Here is a 16,201-nt window from a genome sequence, read left to right as displayed (position 1 = left end):
TCACACAGTCTGTTTAATTCAGTTTTTTTTCTTTGTTTGCTTTTTTTTCCGGTACCGGGAATCAAACTCATAATCTTGCGCTTGCCAGGCAGGGGCTGTGCTGCTGAGCTAAATACCCAGCCCCTGTTTAATTCAGTTTTGAAAGCAAAAGGAACTCAGCCCCAGTCCTAGCTTCACAATCATCCAGATGATGTCATTGGCAGGATGCTTTTTCTTTCTCCTGCCCAGGGCCCGTTTTCATAAAATAGATATGAACACCTCCCTTTTCTTCGAGCACTGTGATTGACAGAATAATGACCCATACAGACACCCACCTCCTAGTCCTGCCACCTCATGAATGTCACTTGTAAGACAAAGATGCCCCCTTCCCCAGTCAAAAGAACCCTTGTAAACAGTTCTGCCTCATATTCCAACAAGGTGGTGACACAGGTGACGTTCCCGACAGTCCCTGGGGCCCACGCTTGCACTTGTCTGACTTTCTGGTCAGGTGTGGTGACCCCTACCTTTGGCTGTGACCTTGCCCTTCCCCTCCCCTCAGGTCAAGCCTGTACCCCCAGACCCCTGACTCCCTGGTTTTCATTCCTCTATGTCTTCACTACTGAAACTTTACTTCTGTACCAGTCACCAAACCTCTGTGATACTGTGTCCACCTAGAACACAGAGTTTAGTACCCAGATCACTGCAGCAGATCAAAGGAGCCCATGGGAAGCCACAGGCACATAGGGCTACACACGAGGCCTGCGGTTGGAAAGTATGTTCCAGCACCCTATCCCAGCCTCCCAGGATTCCTGTTACAGACAGGGAAGGGGCTGCACCTGGCCCAAGACTTGGCTTCAATTTCTCCTGCTTGATACGGCTGCGATTTGCTGGCCTGAGCCTGGGCGGGTCCACCCCTTGCCAGGCCATTCCACAAAGCCCTTGGGGTGGCTCTCTCTGGCTCACAGACATCCAGTGAGGCCCACGCTCACATTTTACCAGAAGGAAATGCCCTGCCTGATACTCACTCTTCCGGTCACACGGGTGGCCTCTTCCCCATGGCTGTCACCATGGACTTTCACCTGTCTGCAGGCATCATGGTCCACAGCATGGTCCACGGGGGAGGCAGGCCAGTAACAACTAGAGTCAGGCTTAGCTCCACAGGGTGCAGCTTGGGCTGGTTGGCTGGTGGGCATTGCTGGGCATGTCCCCAGCCTCCCTGTCCTGGGTGAGACACCCCCGAGGCCTGCTCTCCACCACCTGAGACACCACTAGAGCTGAGCCAGGGTCCACAACAGCCACCAGTCACTAGCACACCTGGCCAGCCTCTTCTCTTTTTCAGCTTCCTTTCCTGCACCCTTGTCTTGCTGTTTGGGGCCAGCTCCGAAATAAACTGTTTAGACCTTTGCCTCGGGGTCTGAGTCTGATGGAGGCCGAACTAAATCAGACCCTGCTGGAGGCAAAATCCAGCCCCATAGAGAACAGAAGAGCTCACCTGGCAGGCACTTTTACTTAGTTCAGTGACAACCACAATGTAATACATAAAGATTTGAAAACTATTTTGTAACTGCTGACAGGATAGCATCATCACCCTCAGATGTCCCTGTTGATTGATTTCATCCCCTGCATTCATCACAAATTAAAAAATCTAGGTAACCACTTGGGTTTTCTAATTTCTTCCCAGTGTGCAATGCCCTCTAGATTGGTCCCCAGTTCCAGATCACCCATGGAGACTATGCTGGCCTTCTCACAAAAACAAATGGGCTGGATCTGCTCTCCCCAGGCAGCGGGGGCAGCCACACCCTCTGACACCCTCTTGGAGCCCCTGAAAGGTACTCAGTCCTACCTGGGCTGATCTCAAAGAGGTGCTTCCCTGGATCCTCAGGGCCAGGAGGAAGTTCTGTCACCTGGGTCCCTTGAAGAGAAATAAGTCCCTAAAATGGAGACAAACACAAACAGGAAAAATAAACTGGTAGGGAAAAGGTCCTATCTTCAGCCCTGTGGGGAAAGGACAATTTGGGTCTTAGGGTAGGGACCCAGCCTTCTAGGGCCTGGCAGGGCAGTCCAGGTCCTGGGAAGGAGTGTGGCTTCCTCTCCATGGCAGAGGACCAGGAACAGAGGAGACCCCATGCCTGTTGGGAAGGGCACTGTGACAACATTTATAGCTGGAGGAGCTCTGCCCACTGCCAGCCAGCACTGCCTGGCAAGGGGAGGCAGGCTGGGCCTGTGTCCCATCACCCCGGGCCAGGTGCCCCTCTGTGGTCTTTCTGGGACAGTAGGCTGTTAGCTTTAGATGGCGAGAACAGGAAGGTTTGCGTCCTAGGACAAGGCTCCTGGGTGACTGGGGACAGTGCAGGGGATCTATGAGTCCAATACTGCCAAGTCCTGGCAGGCTGAGCTTTCATCTCTTGTTGTTATGTTTTTTATGTGTTTAATGAAAGTTTACTTATTTATTTGGTGTGTTGCTTGGATGGGACCCAGGGCCTTGTGTATGCTACATGAGCCTCTATCACTGAGCTACACCCCTCAGCCCAAGGTCTCATTTCTTTACCTAAAAGGGAAGGGTCAGCTATCATGCACAAAGCACCCAGCTGAGACAGTGCCACCTCCCCAGTACACATGAGTTCTGTTGTCTTCAGTATCCTGGGGTGAATGGTTCTAGGATGCCCCACGCAAGGAAGCGCAAGGATCTCTTCTACAAATGCATGGCATTTGCATATAACACACATCTTCTATAGTTGTTAAACTGTCCGAGCCAACTTACAATACCTAACATAATGTAAGTACTATGTAAATAGTTGGCAGACTACATTGTTTAGGAGATGATGACAAATCTGTACAGGTTTGGTGCAGGCACAAGTTTTGTATGGTATATTTTTAAACCTGTTGAAAAGCCCGTCCTTGCAGTCAGCTGCTCGGCTTGAAGTCCTAGCTCAGTCACAGGTAGATTGCTCAATCTCCCTGTGCTCTGGTTTCCTTTCCTGGGTGACAGGAATCATGGCAGCACCTTGGTACCAGCTGTAGTGAGCACTGGGAAGTCCTTAGCCCTTACAAGCCAGATCAGTGCACACGTCTGCTAAGTCAATCTCTGCTGTCATTGCATCGGGATCCACGCCAGATTAAGGGGACAGCACCCTATGTCTGCACCTTCCCAGGTTGCCTCCAACCCCACCCCTTACCTGGCCATGGAGCACTCCTCTTTTCTGCAAGCAGAAACCCATGTAAAGTTCCCCACAGTCCCTCAAAGCACATTATGCTTCCAGTTACATAAACAAGGAAACGACACAGAGGGGCCACGCTGTGTACCTGCAGCTAAGCCAACCTCCTCCAGGAAGACCCTGGCTGTGACGAGAGCCTCCCTCTTGGCTGCTGGCACCTGAGTTGTAGGGACATCTGGAAATGCCATTTAGGTAGCAGAAAGGCAGAGTGATGCCTCTACCAACAGGTGCTGCGTTAGAGGGTTTATGGCCATAAACCAGAGAGTCAGCTGGTAATCGCTGAAACTGAATTAACCATTCCTTGCTCACTGGGGAACCTGGAGCTACCAGGAATAAATGAAGATGCAGTCCTAGGATGCAGGAACCAGCTCCTTGGGGCACTGGGCGAGAGCCATCACTGATTGACAGGATGCATCTTGGCTGTTCACTGCATCAGAAGCCGAGTCCCCAAGTGATTCTGAACACTTTTTTCTTTTCTCTTTTTCTATGCCTCAATATCTGTCATCCGTAAAATAGGAGTAACAATATTGATGTGGACATTACTTTTTACTCCAGCTAAGTGGAAAAGTAGAAATAGATTCTCTTTATCTGGAACTGGTATAACCATCATGGCCTTTATTTTAAAATACTGGATCTAATCCAGGAGTCCATGAGGTGGGTCCTACTGGTATCATTGTCCAGGGCTAGCAGATGTATGTGGGGGAAGTAAGGTGAGGATGAGGGTGATGAAGACCAGGTCTGGGATGCAGACCAGGCCTGAGGCTGGAGGCCTGTGTCCCAAGGTGCTTCCCACATGGGTGATCACAGCCACCTGTGACTTGGCTTGCAGGAAGCTGCCATGGAGACTCAGGCTGTGGCTTTGGAATAGGCTGCTCCCCTGCCTTAAAGTGAATCTCAATGTCCCCCTCCCACTGCAAGGGGTCCTTGGTGATACTGATCTTGTACCTCCCACACATTGAGAGGGACACTTTGGTCCCAGGAGCTCTGGCAGTGAGGGGAGTTAGGGTGAGGGTGGAGTCAGGGGGAGTAAGGTAGCAGAGTGGGTCTATTGTTTCATTATGTGCAGGTCATGGATTTAGACTGTGATGCAAGGACATGTACAGTGTTGGAGTGAAGCATCCAGCTGCAGTGCTGGGGGTGGGCCTTAACCTTGAACTTGCTTCCCAAACCACCTCAGGCTTATTGGAACACAGAGAGCTGGGCTGGTGTTTAACGGATGGAGCATAAGACTAATTTTGTTAACAAGGCACAGAAGTGAGGGCCTGTCAGACCCATGTTTATTCTTTAGAATATTTCTATTCATGAGTTATTAATTTTATGAGTTTTATTATATTAAACAATGAGTACTTAACAGGAAAAATATCACAAAAATAAAGTATTGAGTTTTTAATATTTATTGAGTGTTTATAAAAAAGCCTAAAAGTTTTCAATGTTGACTGGTTTTTAGTGCAGAGTGTAAAAATAAACATCAGACATAAATTCCAGTGTGAACAACAATGAAAATACCAATGGCATGCTGCATAAAAATAAACCTTAATTCAATTATCACACCTAAGGCAGTCTGCACACGTGACAACAGCATGTTCTATACACACATCACTTACACTGACAGCACATATCTTTTGCTTTCCTGGTCTTTTTTGTAGGACATACTTGACATCTCAGTGGTCTTGTTGTTTTGTCAGAAAGTTCCTAATATATTGTACAACATGTACTTAGCAGAGAAATAAGATTGCAATAAAAGAAAATATCAAATATGTAATGAATACTTAGAATAGGCATCAACATTTTCACATCAGCTGTTTACTTCCTTACCAAGTCTAAATGATAACATCAAAAATAAGCTATGTGAACTACAATGTAAGCAAAAACAAAAGTATACCACAGAAATAAGCATTGCTTCAACTTTCACATCCAAGGCAGTCTTCATACATGACAGCTGCATGTTCCATATGCTGTTGCTTAAACTCACAGCATGAGTGTTTTGTTTTCCTGTCCTTTCCTGTAGGGTACAGTTGACATCTTTTTTGTTTTCCTGTTGTCATAGTAGGTCTTTGCGATACTGCACCTGCCTGTTCACCTGTCAGCTCACCAGTGTGCTCCACAATTTCTTTGCATAGTTCCCTGGCCAGAAATATTTTAATTTACTTCCACTGTAAATGATCTCTTATGAGCTCCAGTCCCAATCCTCTTAAGAAAATTTTTCTGTGATGCTTTTCACTTGTTATTTTCTTTGTAAACTATCAAGCTATTTATGCCACATGTGTTTAGGATCTAATAAAATGCAACCATTGGCCAATGTTTTGTGTTTCAAGTGACATCATAGTTGCTGCATAACTCATCAACATCTACTCTACCTTTGGTTTAGGCTTAGAAAATTTTTATCTCAGGCTTCTGTTTTGTCAAGATTTCCCTAGCAATATTTCCTTCATGGTGAAATGTTGACATCAGCAGTATCAGTTTGTTTTTCTCTGCCATATCTGAGGCCAATGTTATATCTTTCTAAAATCCAAAGATTGCATCATGTAATTCTCTGCTTTGAAACTGCAACATTTCAGTTGGAATTTTTGCTTTGTTCCTGTGTTCAGTTTCTGTGCTATTCAACTTGTGCTCTGTTAGCAAATGTAACATCAATTGGAAACTGGTAAGCCAATTGTCAAATGTCACATTTCAATTAGTTTGGGAGATAGGAGTAACATCTCTGTTCATAACATTATTTAGTTTACTACTAAATGAATAAGGACCTGATGGCTGAGTTCCAGGATAAATGTCTAAATTGAAAGCATAATGTCTTTTCATCTACAAGGGTATAAATTTTTATGCCATTATTTTGACCCACCATTTTTCAATAAGTCTTTTACATTCTTGTGAGTACCATGAGAAATCCCTGCTAAGTACAGCAGACCTATGAATGCTTTCAGTTCAGCTAGTGTCATAATAAATACATTTTCAATATGGGTATTGATGCATACAGAATGTTTTATTTATATTTCAGCCTTTGTGTATTTCACAGCATCTTGTAGCATTTTGTCTGTTACAGTTTTCAACTCTGAATGGCAGTGCTGGCACTCTGTCCAACACTTTTTCACCTCTGCCAAGACCTTCACTATATTTTCTAGTTTACTAGTTCTAACACGGGATGATTCCATTTGGTTGAGTGGCCATTTTGCAACATTTTGACTCGTCAAATATGTACTCATGTTGCTATTTTCTTCATCATCTGATTCAAGGAGAGCTGCATTCACTGTGTCTGTATCAGTCTATTCTTGCTCTATTTCACTGTCACAGGAACTTTGTCTCACTTGGCCAATGTCAAAATCATCATCATCATCATCCACCCACACCACTCTTCTGTTGTGAAAGGATGCATTTTACCATAATGGATCATCGGCATCATTCATGCATGAGTAGTCTGATGATTCACTTTTGACCTCCTCCCAAACTTGCAAATCTGTTTTTTCAGGTTTGGCGATATAATGCAGCAACACAAGCACCTGCCTGGCAAGCACAAGGTCCTGAGTTTGATTCCTGGTACCAAAACAAACAAACAAAAAAACCCACCCAACCAAACAAGAAAATCTGTTTTGTCATGTGCTATTGTACTGAATTGGGCTACTTCCACCAGAAAAATCAAAAGAAAACTTTTTTTCTTTTTAACAAATCGTAGATTGGTGTGGGTCTATTGTACCCTCTGTAATGCTTGGGTAAACATACACAAAACCAGTTAGATGGAGTATAAAGGTGGGTCCAAATCCTGTTTTGCTACTTTTGTGCATGTGTACACTCCTAGTCGTTAGTCACACTAAGTAGATAAAACACATAAATTGTTTCCTGTATCCCTCAGGGAAAGGTACTGAGACACACAGCCAGCTATTATAATGCTAAGATATAAATTTACAGTAGAAAAGTAAGGGATGGGTCCTTTGGACCCAGGTTTCTGTCTCTAGGTTAATAATGGTCTTGCTGGGGAAAGTAAAACACCCTGACTTGTAGTGTTTGACCAGATTGGCACAGGGCCCCACCCAGTTTCCCTGATTCTATGTGTCTGGGAAAGTAAGTGAATGTGGGGGACCTGGGCAGGAGCAAATGACCAAATGATTAGATTGCAGGACAAAAGACACAGGCTAGGCCAGGGATATAGTTCAGTGGTACAAGTATTTGCCTGGCAAGCACAAGGTCCTCAGTTGGATTCCCAGCACCAAAAAATAAAACAAAACAAAAAACACAGGCTGTGTGAGAATCAAATGCCTAAAAAAGAAGTTTAGTTTCATGAAACATGTTGTGTCTGGCCATTGCCCTTCCCCTTTCCCCAAGAAAAGCTGTCTAGCCTTGACACAGCTCCTGGCCCAAACTGTTTTTTGCCTGATTTTTTTCTCTTACACTGATTTTCTAAATAAAAGCCAGAGAATTCTCAGTGGTGGCTTTTGCTTCTCCCAGAGTCTTCCTACTGACTAGGTGCTCTCAGTTGAGAAACAGCTCCTCTGGGCTTCTCAGTGATTAAACTAAGTCTTGTCTCCAGTTAATCTTTTTTATCCTCTATGCCCACCATAGTCACCCACTGAAGCAGGAGAAACTGCATTTCTCATCAGTTTTTCTGGTGCTGCTGGCCCCAGGGAACACACTTTGAGAATCAGTTGCCTGGGGGTACTGACAGACGGTAGGCAAGGGCTGGTGGTTTTTCCATGACTTTACTCCAAACATCAGTTTCACTTGTACAGTGGGAATAATATTAGTATCTCCTTTGTGAGACTGCTGTTGTAGCAAAAAGTGCTCCCAACCAGTCTGGTGGTTGCCCAGGTGATGGTTCCTGTTACAGTTCCTGTTACTACTGTCTCCTAGTGATGCATATTGTAAGAACCAATCAAAGACAGCCAAATACTCTGCTTCTTGCTTGCAAACCCCATAAAAACAACCCTCCCTGAGACTTTGAGGCCTGAAATTTTTGTAAGAGTTGATTCCTTGTCAGTGCCCCTTCAATGTTAAATAAATCTGCCTCCCAATCCTGGACGTTGTTTTGGTGTTTCTGTTTGCCCTTGCATTGTGAGAATGAAATGAACTGTCGTCTGCCCCAGTGCCCTGGAGGCTGGGGTTGGAGCTGAGATTCTGGGTCTTGGACATATATATGTCTGTTACAAAGATGATGAGTGCCTGCTTCTAACCTCTCAGGCACTGCCCTCAAACCTAGGGGTCCTGGGATCCCTGAGGAGCCCATAGTGGGGGTCAGCACAAGGAATATTACTGATGATAGAAAAGATGTTATCATAGCAACAAAAGGCTGATTCAACATAGAATACAATGATCCTCAAAGTTTAGGTAACTAATAACAGGCCTTCAAAATACATGAAGCAAAAACTGTTATAACTTCTAGGAGAAATAGATAGCATGCAATGATAATAAACATTTCAATATCTTTTTCAATCATTGATAGAAGAAGCAGACAAAAAATCAGTAAGGTGAGAGATAACCTGAGAATTCACTATCAGTCAACTTGACCTAATTGCTGTCTCCCTCAATAGTATTATATACATGAGGTGTTTACCAAGATGGCCAGAAATAAGCCTCAACAAATAAGCAATTCAAATGCAACATATCTTCTCTGATCATATGGAATATATTAGAAATCAGTAACAGAAAGATTTCTGGAAAGTCATCAAATATTTGGAAACTAATTAATGCACTTCTGAATAATTCATGGGCCAAATAAGAAATCAAAAGAAAGTACTTTGAATTGAATAAAAATGAAAACATATATGATAATGTGTAAGTTGCCTGTAAATGTGTGCATGAAGATAGATTGTAACACCAAATGTTTACAGAGAAAAATGAAAAGTCTAGATGCTGGTGGTACACACTTGTAATCCCAGCATTTGGGAGGCTGAGGCAGGAGGATTGACATGTGTTTGAGGCCGTCCTGGGCTACTCATTGAGTTCTAGGTCAACCTGAACTGCATAGGAAGACTTGTCTCAAGAAACAACAACAACAAAAAGGTCTCAAATTAATGTATCCAACATCATTACAGGAACTAAACAAAGCAAATAAACAGAAGAAAGAAAAATGTAAACAGAAGAAAGAAAAATGAAGATCTGACTGGCTATAAATAAAAAAATAGAAAAATAATAAAGAAAATCAATGAAACCAAAAGATGGTTCTTTGATGAGATGAATTTTATTGATAAGTGTGTAGCCAGACTAATTAGGAAAAAAGGGAAGGAGATAAATTATCAGTATCAGGAGCAAGAGAGGTGTTGTCACTTCAAGTTCTTCAGTTCTAAAAAGGGGGCTGGGGATTTAGCTCAGTGGCAAAGCACCTGCCTGGCAAGCGCAAGGTTGTGAGTTCAGTTCCCGGTAACGGAGAAAAACCAAAAAAAAGGTTAATAAGGCAATGTTAAGGACAACATTATCCGGCTCAGCGGTGTTTAATTTCCAGCATTGCAAAACCACACACACACACACACACACACACCCCTACACGTATACCCTAAAACATTATGTTAGTAGATCTGGGAACCTAGATGAGATGGAGAAAATCCTTAAAAGAAACAAACTACCAAGCTCATTCAAGAAGAACTATATAACCTAAATAGCTCTATAGAAATTAAAATTGTAACTAAAAACCTTCCTAAAAAGAAAATCTCAGGCTTAGATGGCTTTATTGGTGAATTCTACCAAATATTTAGGGAAGAAATAATATCAATTCTACACACAAACTCTTTGAGGAAATCGAGAAAAGTAGAGACACTTTTCAATGCATCATTAGGGCAGCATTATATGGATACAAAAACAGCCAAAGACATCACAAGGGAAAAGTTTCCACAGACCAATGTTCCCATGAAGAAAGAGGCAAAAATGTTCAGCAGAATTTTAGTAAACCGAATCCAGTAATATCTAGAAAGGAAAACACACAAGGATTACATGAGGCTCAGCCCAGGGACTCAGATTTGGTTGAATATTGAAAATTAATCAATGCAATTTGCCATATTAATAGAACTAAAAAAGAAAAAAAGATGTAATCATCTCATAAAGGCAGGAAAAGCATTTGATAAAATTCACCATCCATTTATGATAAAAGTTGTCAGCAAACTTGGGATAAAATGGGCCTTCTTCAATCAGATAAGGGCACTTATGAAAACCAAAAGCTAATGTCACATTTAATGGTGAAAGACAACACTCTTCTCCTAAGACCAGGATCAAGATGAGGATGTTGAGCAGACTGGAGAGGAAAAGGTAAAACAGCATTCACAGAAAGCATAATGATGCAGGCACGAAATCTGATGAAAGGTACAAGAGCTAATAAATGAGTCATCAAGATGGCAAGAGATGAGATAAATGCAGAAGACAAAATCATATTTCTATATATTAGCAATGAACAATTTGGAACCGAAGAATTAAAGCCACTTTAGTTGCATCAAAACATGAAGTATTTAGGGATAAATATTACAAATTTGTACAAAAGATATACAAAACCTGTGTGCTAGGAACTATAAATCACTGCTTGTTTAGCAATGAAAGAGCTAAACAAATGAAGGGGTACTCCATGTTTACTGGTCAGAAAACTTACTATTGTTAATTTGTCAATGCTTTCCAAATTGGTCTACACATTCAATACAATTCCAATTGAAATCACAGTAGGTATTTTTGTAGAAACTAGCCAATTCATTCTAAAATTCATATACAAATGTTAAGGACTTAGAAAACCTAGACAACTCTGAAGCAGAATAACAGAATTGAGGCCTAACACTATGTAATTTCAAGACTTACTATAAAGCTACAATAATCAATCAATGAGACATTGGCATAAAGATAGACAAATAGACTAATGAAACAAAATAGTTCAGAAACACACTCACACATATATGGACAACTGATTTTCCACCAAGGTACAAAAGAAATTCATCAGAGAAAAGATAATGTTTTCAACAAATGATAATGGAACAAATGCATATTCATGCTCCAAAAAGTGAACTTTCACATCATATACAAATATATACACAAAATAAATGGTATTCCTACATGTATGCAAGGCTAGAGTTCTACCACTGAGTCACATCTCCAGCCCTGGCATTCCTAAATGTAAAAGCAAAGACTATCAAATTTCTGGTGAAAATATATAAAGCACTCTCAAATTTTAATAAGGAAACAACCTGACTAAAAATGGGCAAAATAGTTGAATAGATATTTATCATGGATGACACAGGGCTGGAAAATAAGTTCATAAAAACATCTTCAACACCATCAGTCACTGGATAAATGCAAATAGAAACCACACTAGAATACCACTAAGGAGCTATTCAAATTGATGGAATCACAAAGAACATCCATACCAGCCTGGCACACAGTGTGGGTGTGGCAGGTCTAAAATCCTAGAAGCCTTGTACACTGCTGATGGGAGTGTGAAATGGCAGAGCCACTTTAGAAGGTGGTCTAGCAGGTCCTTAAAAGTTAAATATGCACCCACTGTACAATCCGCTGCTATGAATTTACCCAAGAAACATGCTTTTACACAGTTAGATGGAGATTTATACACAAATGTTCAAAGTAGCTTTATTTTTAATATCCAAACAGGATCCAACCCACATGGCCATTAACAGACAAATGGATAGCCAATCTACAATATATGTCTACAAGGGATACTACTCAACAATAAGAACGTGAAAACCATTAATGCATGCTCCAACATGGATGAATCTCTAAATGGTTACCTCAGTGAAAGAAGTCACACAACAAGTGAGAGTACATTCTACATGATTCCATTTATATAGAAACCTAGAAAATGCGAACTAAACAGGTTGGTAGTCACTAGGGTCAGATGTCAGGAAGGACAAAGCCATTGGGGAAAGGGAGGGACTACAAAAGCATAGAAGGAAGTCTGGATGTAGTGGATAGTTTGTTATCTTGGTTGTGGTGACAGTTTCACAGGCATATACATGGGACAAAAATGAGCAAACTGCATGTTAATTTCTTGCAGTTTATTGAATGCCTATCATATCAATAAAGCTGTTAAGAAATACTGACAACTTGATTCAGTCATCTGAAAACTTTTAAAGTATACGTGTTACTTTCCTGGTAGATTACAACAAATTTAATGGATCGAAACAACACAAATTCATTTTCTTACAGTTTGGGGACATAAGTCTGAAAAGGGCCTAAACAGGTTAAGAGTTGTCAGGCACTCTAGGGGAGTCCCTGCTTCCCTGCTTTTTCCAACTTTTATAGGCTGAGCCATTGGCTCCTGGACCTCTCCTCTTCCGTCTTCAACAACAGCAGTGCTGTATCTTTAAATCTCCCTCCACTTTGCCCTGCTCTTCTGCCTCCTTTTCCACTATGACCACACTGGGCCACCTGGATGTGCAGGGTACTTTCTCTATGTCTGGGCAGCAGCATGACAGCCTGAATCGCATTTGCAGTTTTACCTTTCCCTTGCCACATAACAGAACACATCCACATGTTCCAGTGATGAGAACTGGGACAATTTTTTGTGCCTGAGGGGAGGGCATTGTTCTATCAACTGTCGCCTATTTGGAACAACATGGGGTCTGTAAAAACACAGTTTTTTCTCCCATGTTATGGTCTGTGTTTGAGTTTGTGGGTGCAGAGTGTGTGGATACATGCGGGCAAGTGTATTCAGAAAGGGCCCCAAAAGCTTACAGTTTGGGAAGGAGGGAATGGTAGGTACTGTAATGTTTGCATACAAATAAAGTAAATTTAAATAATGAAAAAGCAAAAGAAAGAAAGAAAGAAAGAAAGAAGGAAGGAAAGAAGGAAAGAAAGAGAAAGAAAGAAGAAAGGAAGAAGAAAGAAAGAAGAGGGAAAGGCAGTAGAAAGGCTGCAGAGTGCTGCTTAGGCCTGTGTGATGGGCTGGTGGCATCTGTCTGCCATCACCCCCTCACCCTGCCCTCCTCTTGCTGTGAAGGGGCCAGGCCAGCCTGGTTAGCATTCCTGCACCCTAGAGTGTCCATCCATCATCCAAGCAAGGGAATGACCCTGTCCCTGCCCCTTGCATCTGCCATGATACAGGGCCCCAGGCCTCTCAACTTTCCTTGACTCACAGCAAATGGCAATTGCTTTCCAAGTCCTCTGGGCCAATTCTGCACCAGCCCTACAGGTGAGGCTGCTGTACCTCCTGTTTCAAAGAACACCAGTCTTGGGAATATCAGCTCCTAGGGCACTGATGGGTGTCCGGAAGCCTCAGCCCCATCCAAGGGAGGAAGTGAGATTAACAATAGCAATGGCCACAAAGATTTCTACTTGTGTGGGTCCATCAGGATGTCCCGCACCCAGAACTTCCATCATGAAAAGAAGCAAGGATCATATCTGAAATCGAGGTGATGGGGGACCATCGTAGAAACCACAGAAGTTCCAGTCTCAGACAGATCTGGTTTCAGTCCTGGTCTCACTTGCTTATAGATAGTTAAGTGCTGGACCAGTTTGCCTTGCCTGGCCTCAGTTGCTCTCTCTGTTAAATAAGGTGGTGCCATCTTCCCAGTTCCTGTCCCTGGCCTCTGGTGTTCTGACACAGTAATCATAGAAGCTGTTGCCCTCTGTCCTTCCCTCCTCACGGGGTCGTCTGAGCTGGTACCTCAAAAGCTCTTAGGACCTGTGTGACTGTGAGCACTTGTATAATTATTCCAAAAGCTATTTTGGCCACAATATTGTTAATTTGGTCTGTTTTTAGGGATACCCTCTCCCCTATCATCTCATGGGTGTGCTGCAAAATAAGGTAGGGTGCAGACATCAGGGGTCCAGGACAATGACGACCCTATAGAGTTGCTGATAACAGTCCTGTGGGCAGCACCTGCAGGCCCCAGAGTCTCAGTGTCTCCCCCTGGCCTGTGTGGGGGTTTGCAACAGTTCTGAGCTCCCCGAAACCAGCATTCCAGGCTCCCTAGCCCCATAAAAGAACACTGCCTGCAGAGACAGCTCCTGAAATGCTTCCTAAGAGGCCACAGCAGCAGCATGATAACATCCCCCATAGGCAGGGAAAACTTCAGACACGTTTTAAAAGCAATTGCTTAGGTTCTTTATCTCTAGTAACTCTGATGAGGACCTTAGATCCATCTTAAAAAGCTTCAGCCATCTGACATCTAACCAGGAACGGAACTGCTCCGAATTTTACATGAATAATAGAAATCAGGAAGAAGTTCAGTGCCAAGTAGGGAGGCATCCTCCCTGTTCTTATCACCTGAGCCTGTAGCCATGAGCCATTACTGTCAGAATGCAGCTATCAGGCAAGGAAAGGCCACAGAAAGGCTGGAGACAAATGAGTTGGGGGTGAGGCACCTTCCCTCCGGGAGAGGAGCATCTTTCTGCGCTGATGACGTCTGTCCTGACACTTCTCCCAGGAGACTCTGGGGATGCATCCTGCTACAGGCCCCTGATTTCCCTGGTTATCAGGCAGTGCACTGGCCTGCTAGGATGCTTAGCATCACAGAGTGTCTTGAGCTACGTTTGCCTTCCTGGTGCCCCAGGAGTGGTATGAGGAGAGCTACTAGGTGATCTATAGAAACAGGGGCTTTGGGATCTGAGCAGCAGCTCCCTTTACTTTCCAGTACCTCCCCAGCTGGCCACCTCTTGGCCACCCAGCCTGGCTCTGAGCCCACTGAAAATCCAGCTAGGAATAGTGGGGGAGTTTGGGGCCCAGGGTTCAGGGCCTGGGACAGGTGTGCAACCTAAGCCTGGGGATCTGGCAAAGTCCTCAGAAGCCCCAGGGTTCCCAGCTAAGAGCCTCTTGCAGCCCCCAAGGTATATGTTTCTGGAGTGGAAGGCTTGGATAGCTGCACAGTAGGCCAGGACCCTGAGCTGGACTCCATCCCAGACTCTGTCCCCTGATTGTCCTGAGTCATTCCTGGAGCCTCCTTCCAGTGGTCTTACTCCCTGACTGTGAAGTTGAGGCTGCCCTGCTGGTCCTGGCTTGGTCGCCTTGGGCCCAGTCCCCCTTCTCCTGGGCCCTGTCACCAGCGTGGGCATTCTGATGCTGTGGCCACATCTGTGGAACGTGGTGCTGCCCCATGTGGGAGGTCTGTACAGAGGCAGTATTCCTAGTCCTGGTGTCCTGGCCTCAGTGGCACCCAGGCTGGGGGCTGAGCAAGCCCCAGGGATGCAGAGATTTCATGGGGAGGGGACCTGAAATTAGAATGCTAACCTGGAGAGTCCCTCAATCCCGGCTGTTTACTCACACCCAGGAGAAGGGAGACATGCAAAGGTAATGTGACTTTGTGACAGATTTGGGGCGGGTTATTAGTGTCATCACATCTCCACGAACTGTTCTCTGCTTCTGAGCATCCAGAGCTTGGGGCCCACGAGACCTTGCAAGAGCCAGGGCATCAAAACAGACCTGCTCCTTTAAACCTGCCTGTGACCAGCGTGACCTTTCTTGTCTCCTGTCCCCTGATGGGTCAACTGGGGAAGCCACAGAGCCAGCTGGCCCCACTTGACCAGAGCTGATTGACCCAGGGGCTTGTAGTATGGGTAGAGAGAAGGAGGATTTTGGAGGACATTTAGCAGTGTTTACGCCAACTAATTAGATGATTTTAGAGAAAATAAATATTAATGTTGCCCTGGCCTGCTCGCTGGGCCCCACGCCCACACACATCTGAAAGCTGTAGCACTATTAAACACTGTGTTTCTGTGCTGGTAAAGCTGCTTACCCTCCAGTTCACTCCCGGCAGTGTCAGTTACTTTTGGCCAGTGGCAATCTGAAATATTAAGTGGAGGATTCTGGAAATCAATAATTTTTTTCCAGGACTGGTGATTGAACACAGGGCCTCTGTACTGGACTATATCCACAGCCTTTTTAAAAAAATTTTCAAAATTTTGAGACATACTTGCTAAATTGAGACAGTCTCGCTACGTTGCTAAAATACCCAGAGTCTTGCTAAGGTGTCCAGGATGGGCTCAAATTTATGATCCAGAGTGCTGGGATTCCCAGCTCAGAAATAAACAATTTATAAGTTTAAAGTTATGTACCACTCTGAGTAGCTTGAAGAAATCTTTTTTTTTTTTTTTTTTTT

General features: G+C 43.8%; 1 protein-coding gene across 1 annotated transcript in view; it reads right to left on the bottom strand.

Annotated features, from left to right (window-relative positions):
* The window catches only part of Arhgap22 (Rho GTPase activating protein 22), a gene marked incomplete in the record, with an annotated part of 126,224 nt that overhangs the window by 84,847 nt on the left and 25,176 nt on the right, over positions 1 to 16,201 (bottom strand). Inside the window, 1 exon segment of the mRNA XM_005412590.2 lies at positions 1,823 to 1,910. Within this exon segment, the coding sequence (XP_005412647.2) occupies positions 1,823 to 1,910 (88 nt within the window).

Source organism: Chinchilla lanigera, unplaced genomic scaffold, assembly GCF_000276665.1.
Source record: "Chinchilla lanigera isolate Chin_1 unplaced genomic scaffold, ChiLan1.0 scaffold00155, whole genome shotgun sequence".
Taxonomy (NCBI): Eukaryota; Metazoa; Chordata; class Mammalia; order Rodentia; family Chinchillidae; genus Chinchilla; species Chinchilla lanigera.
Note: the sequence above shows the minus strand (reverse complement) of the source record. Positions and strands in the feature narration are given on the sequence as shown.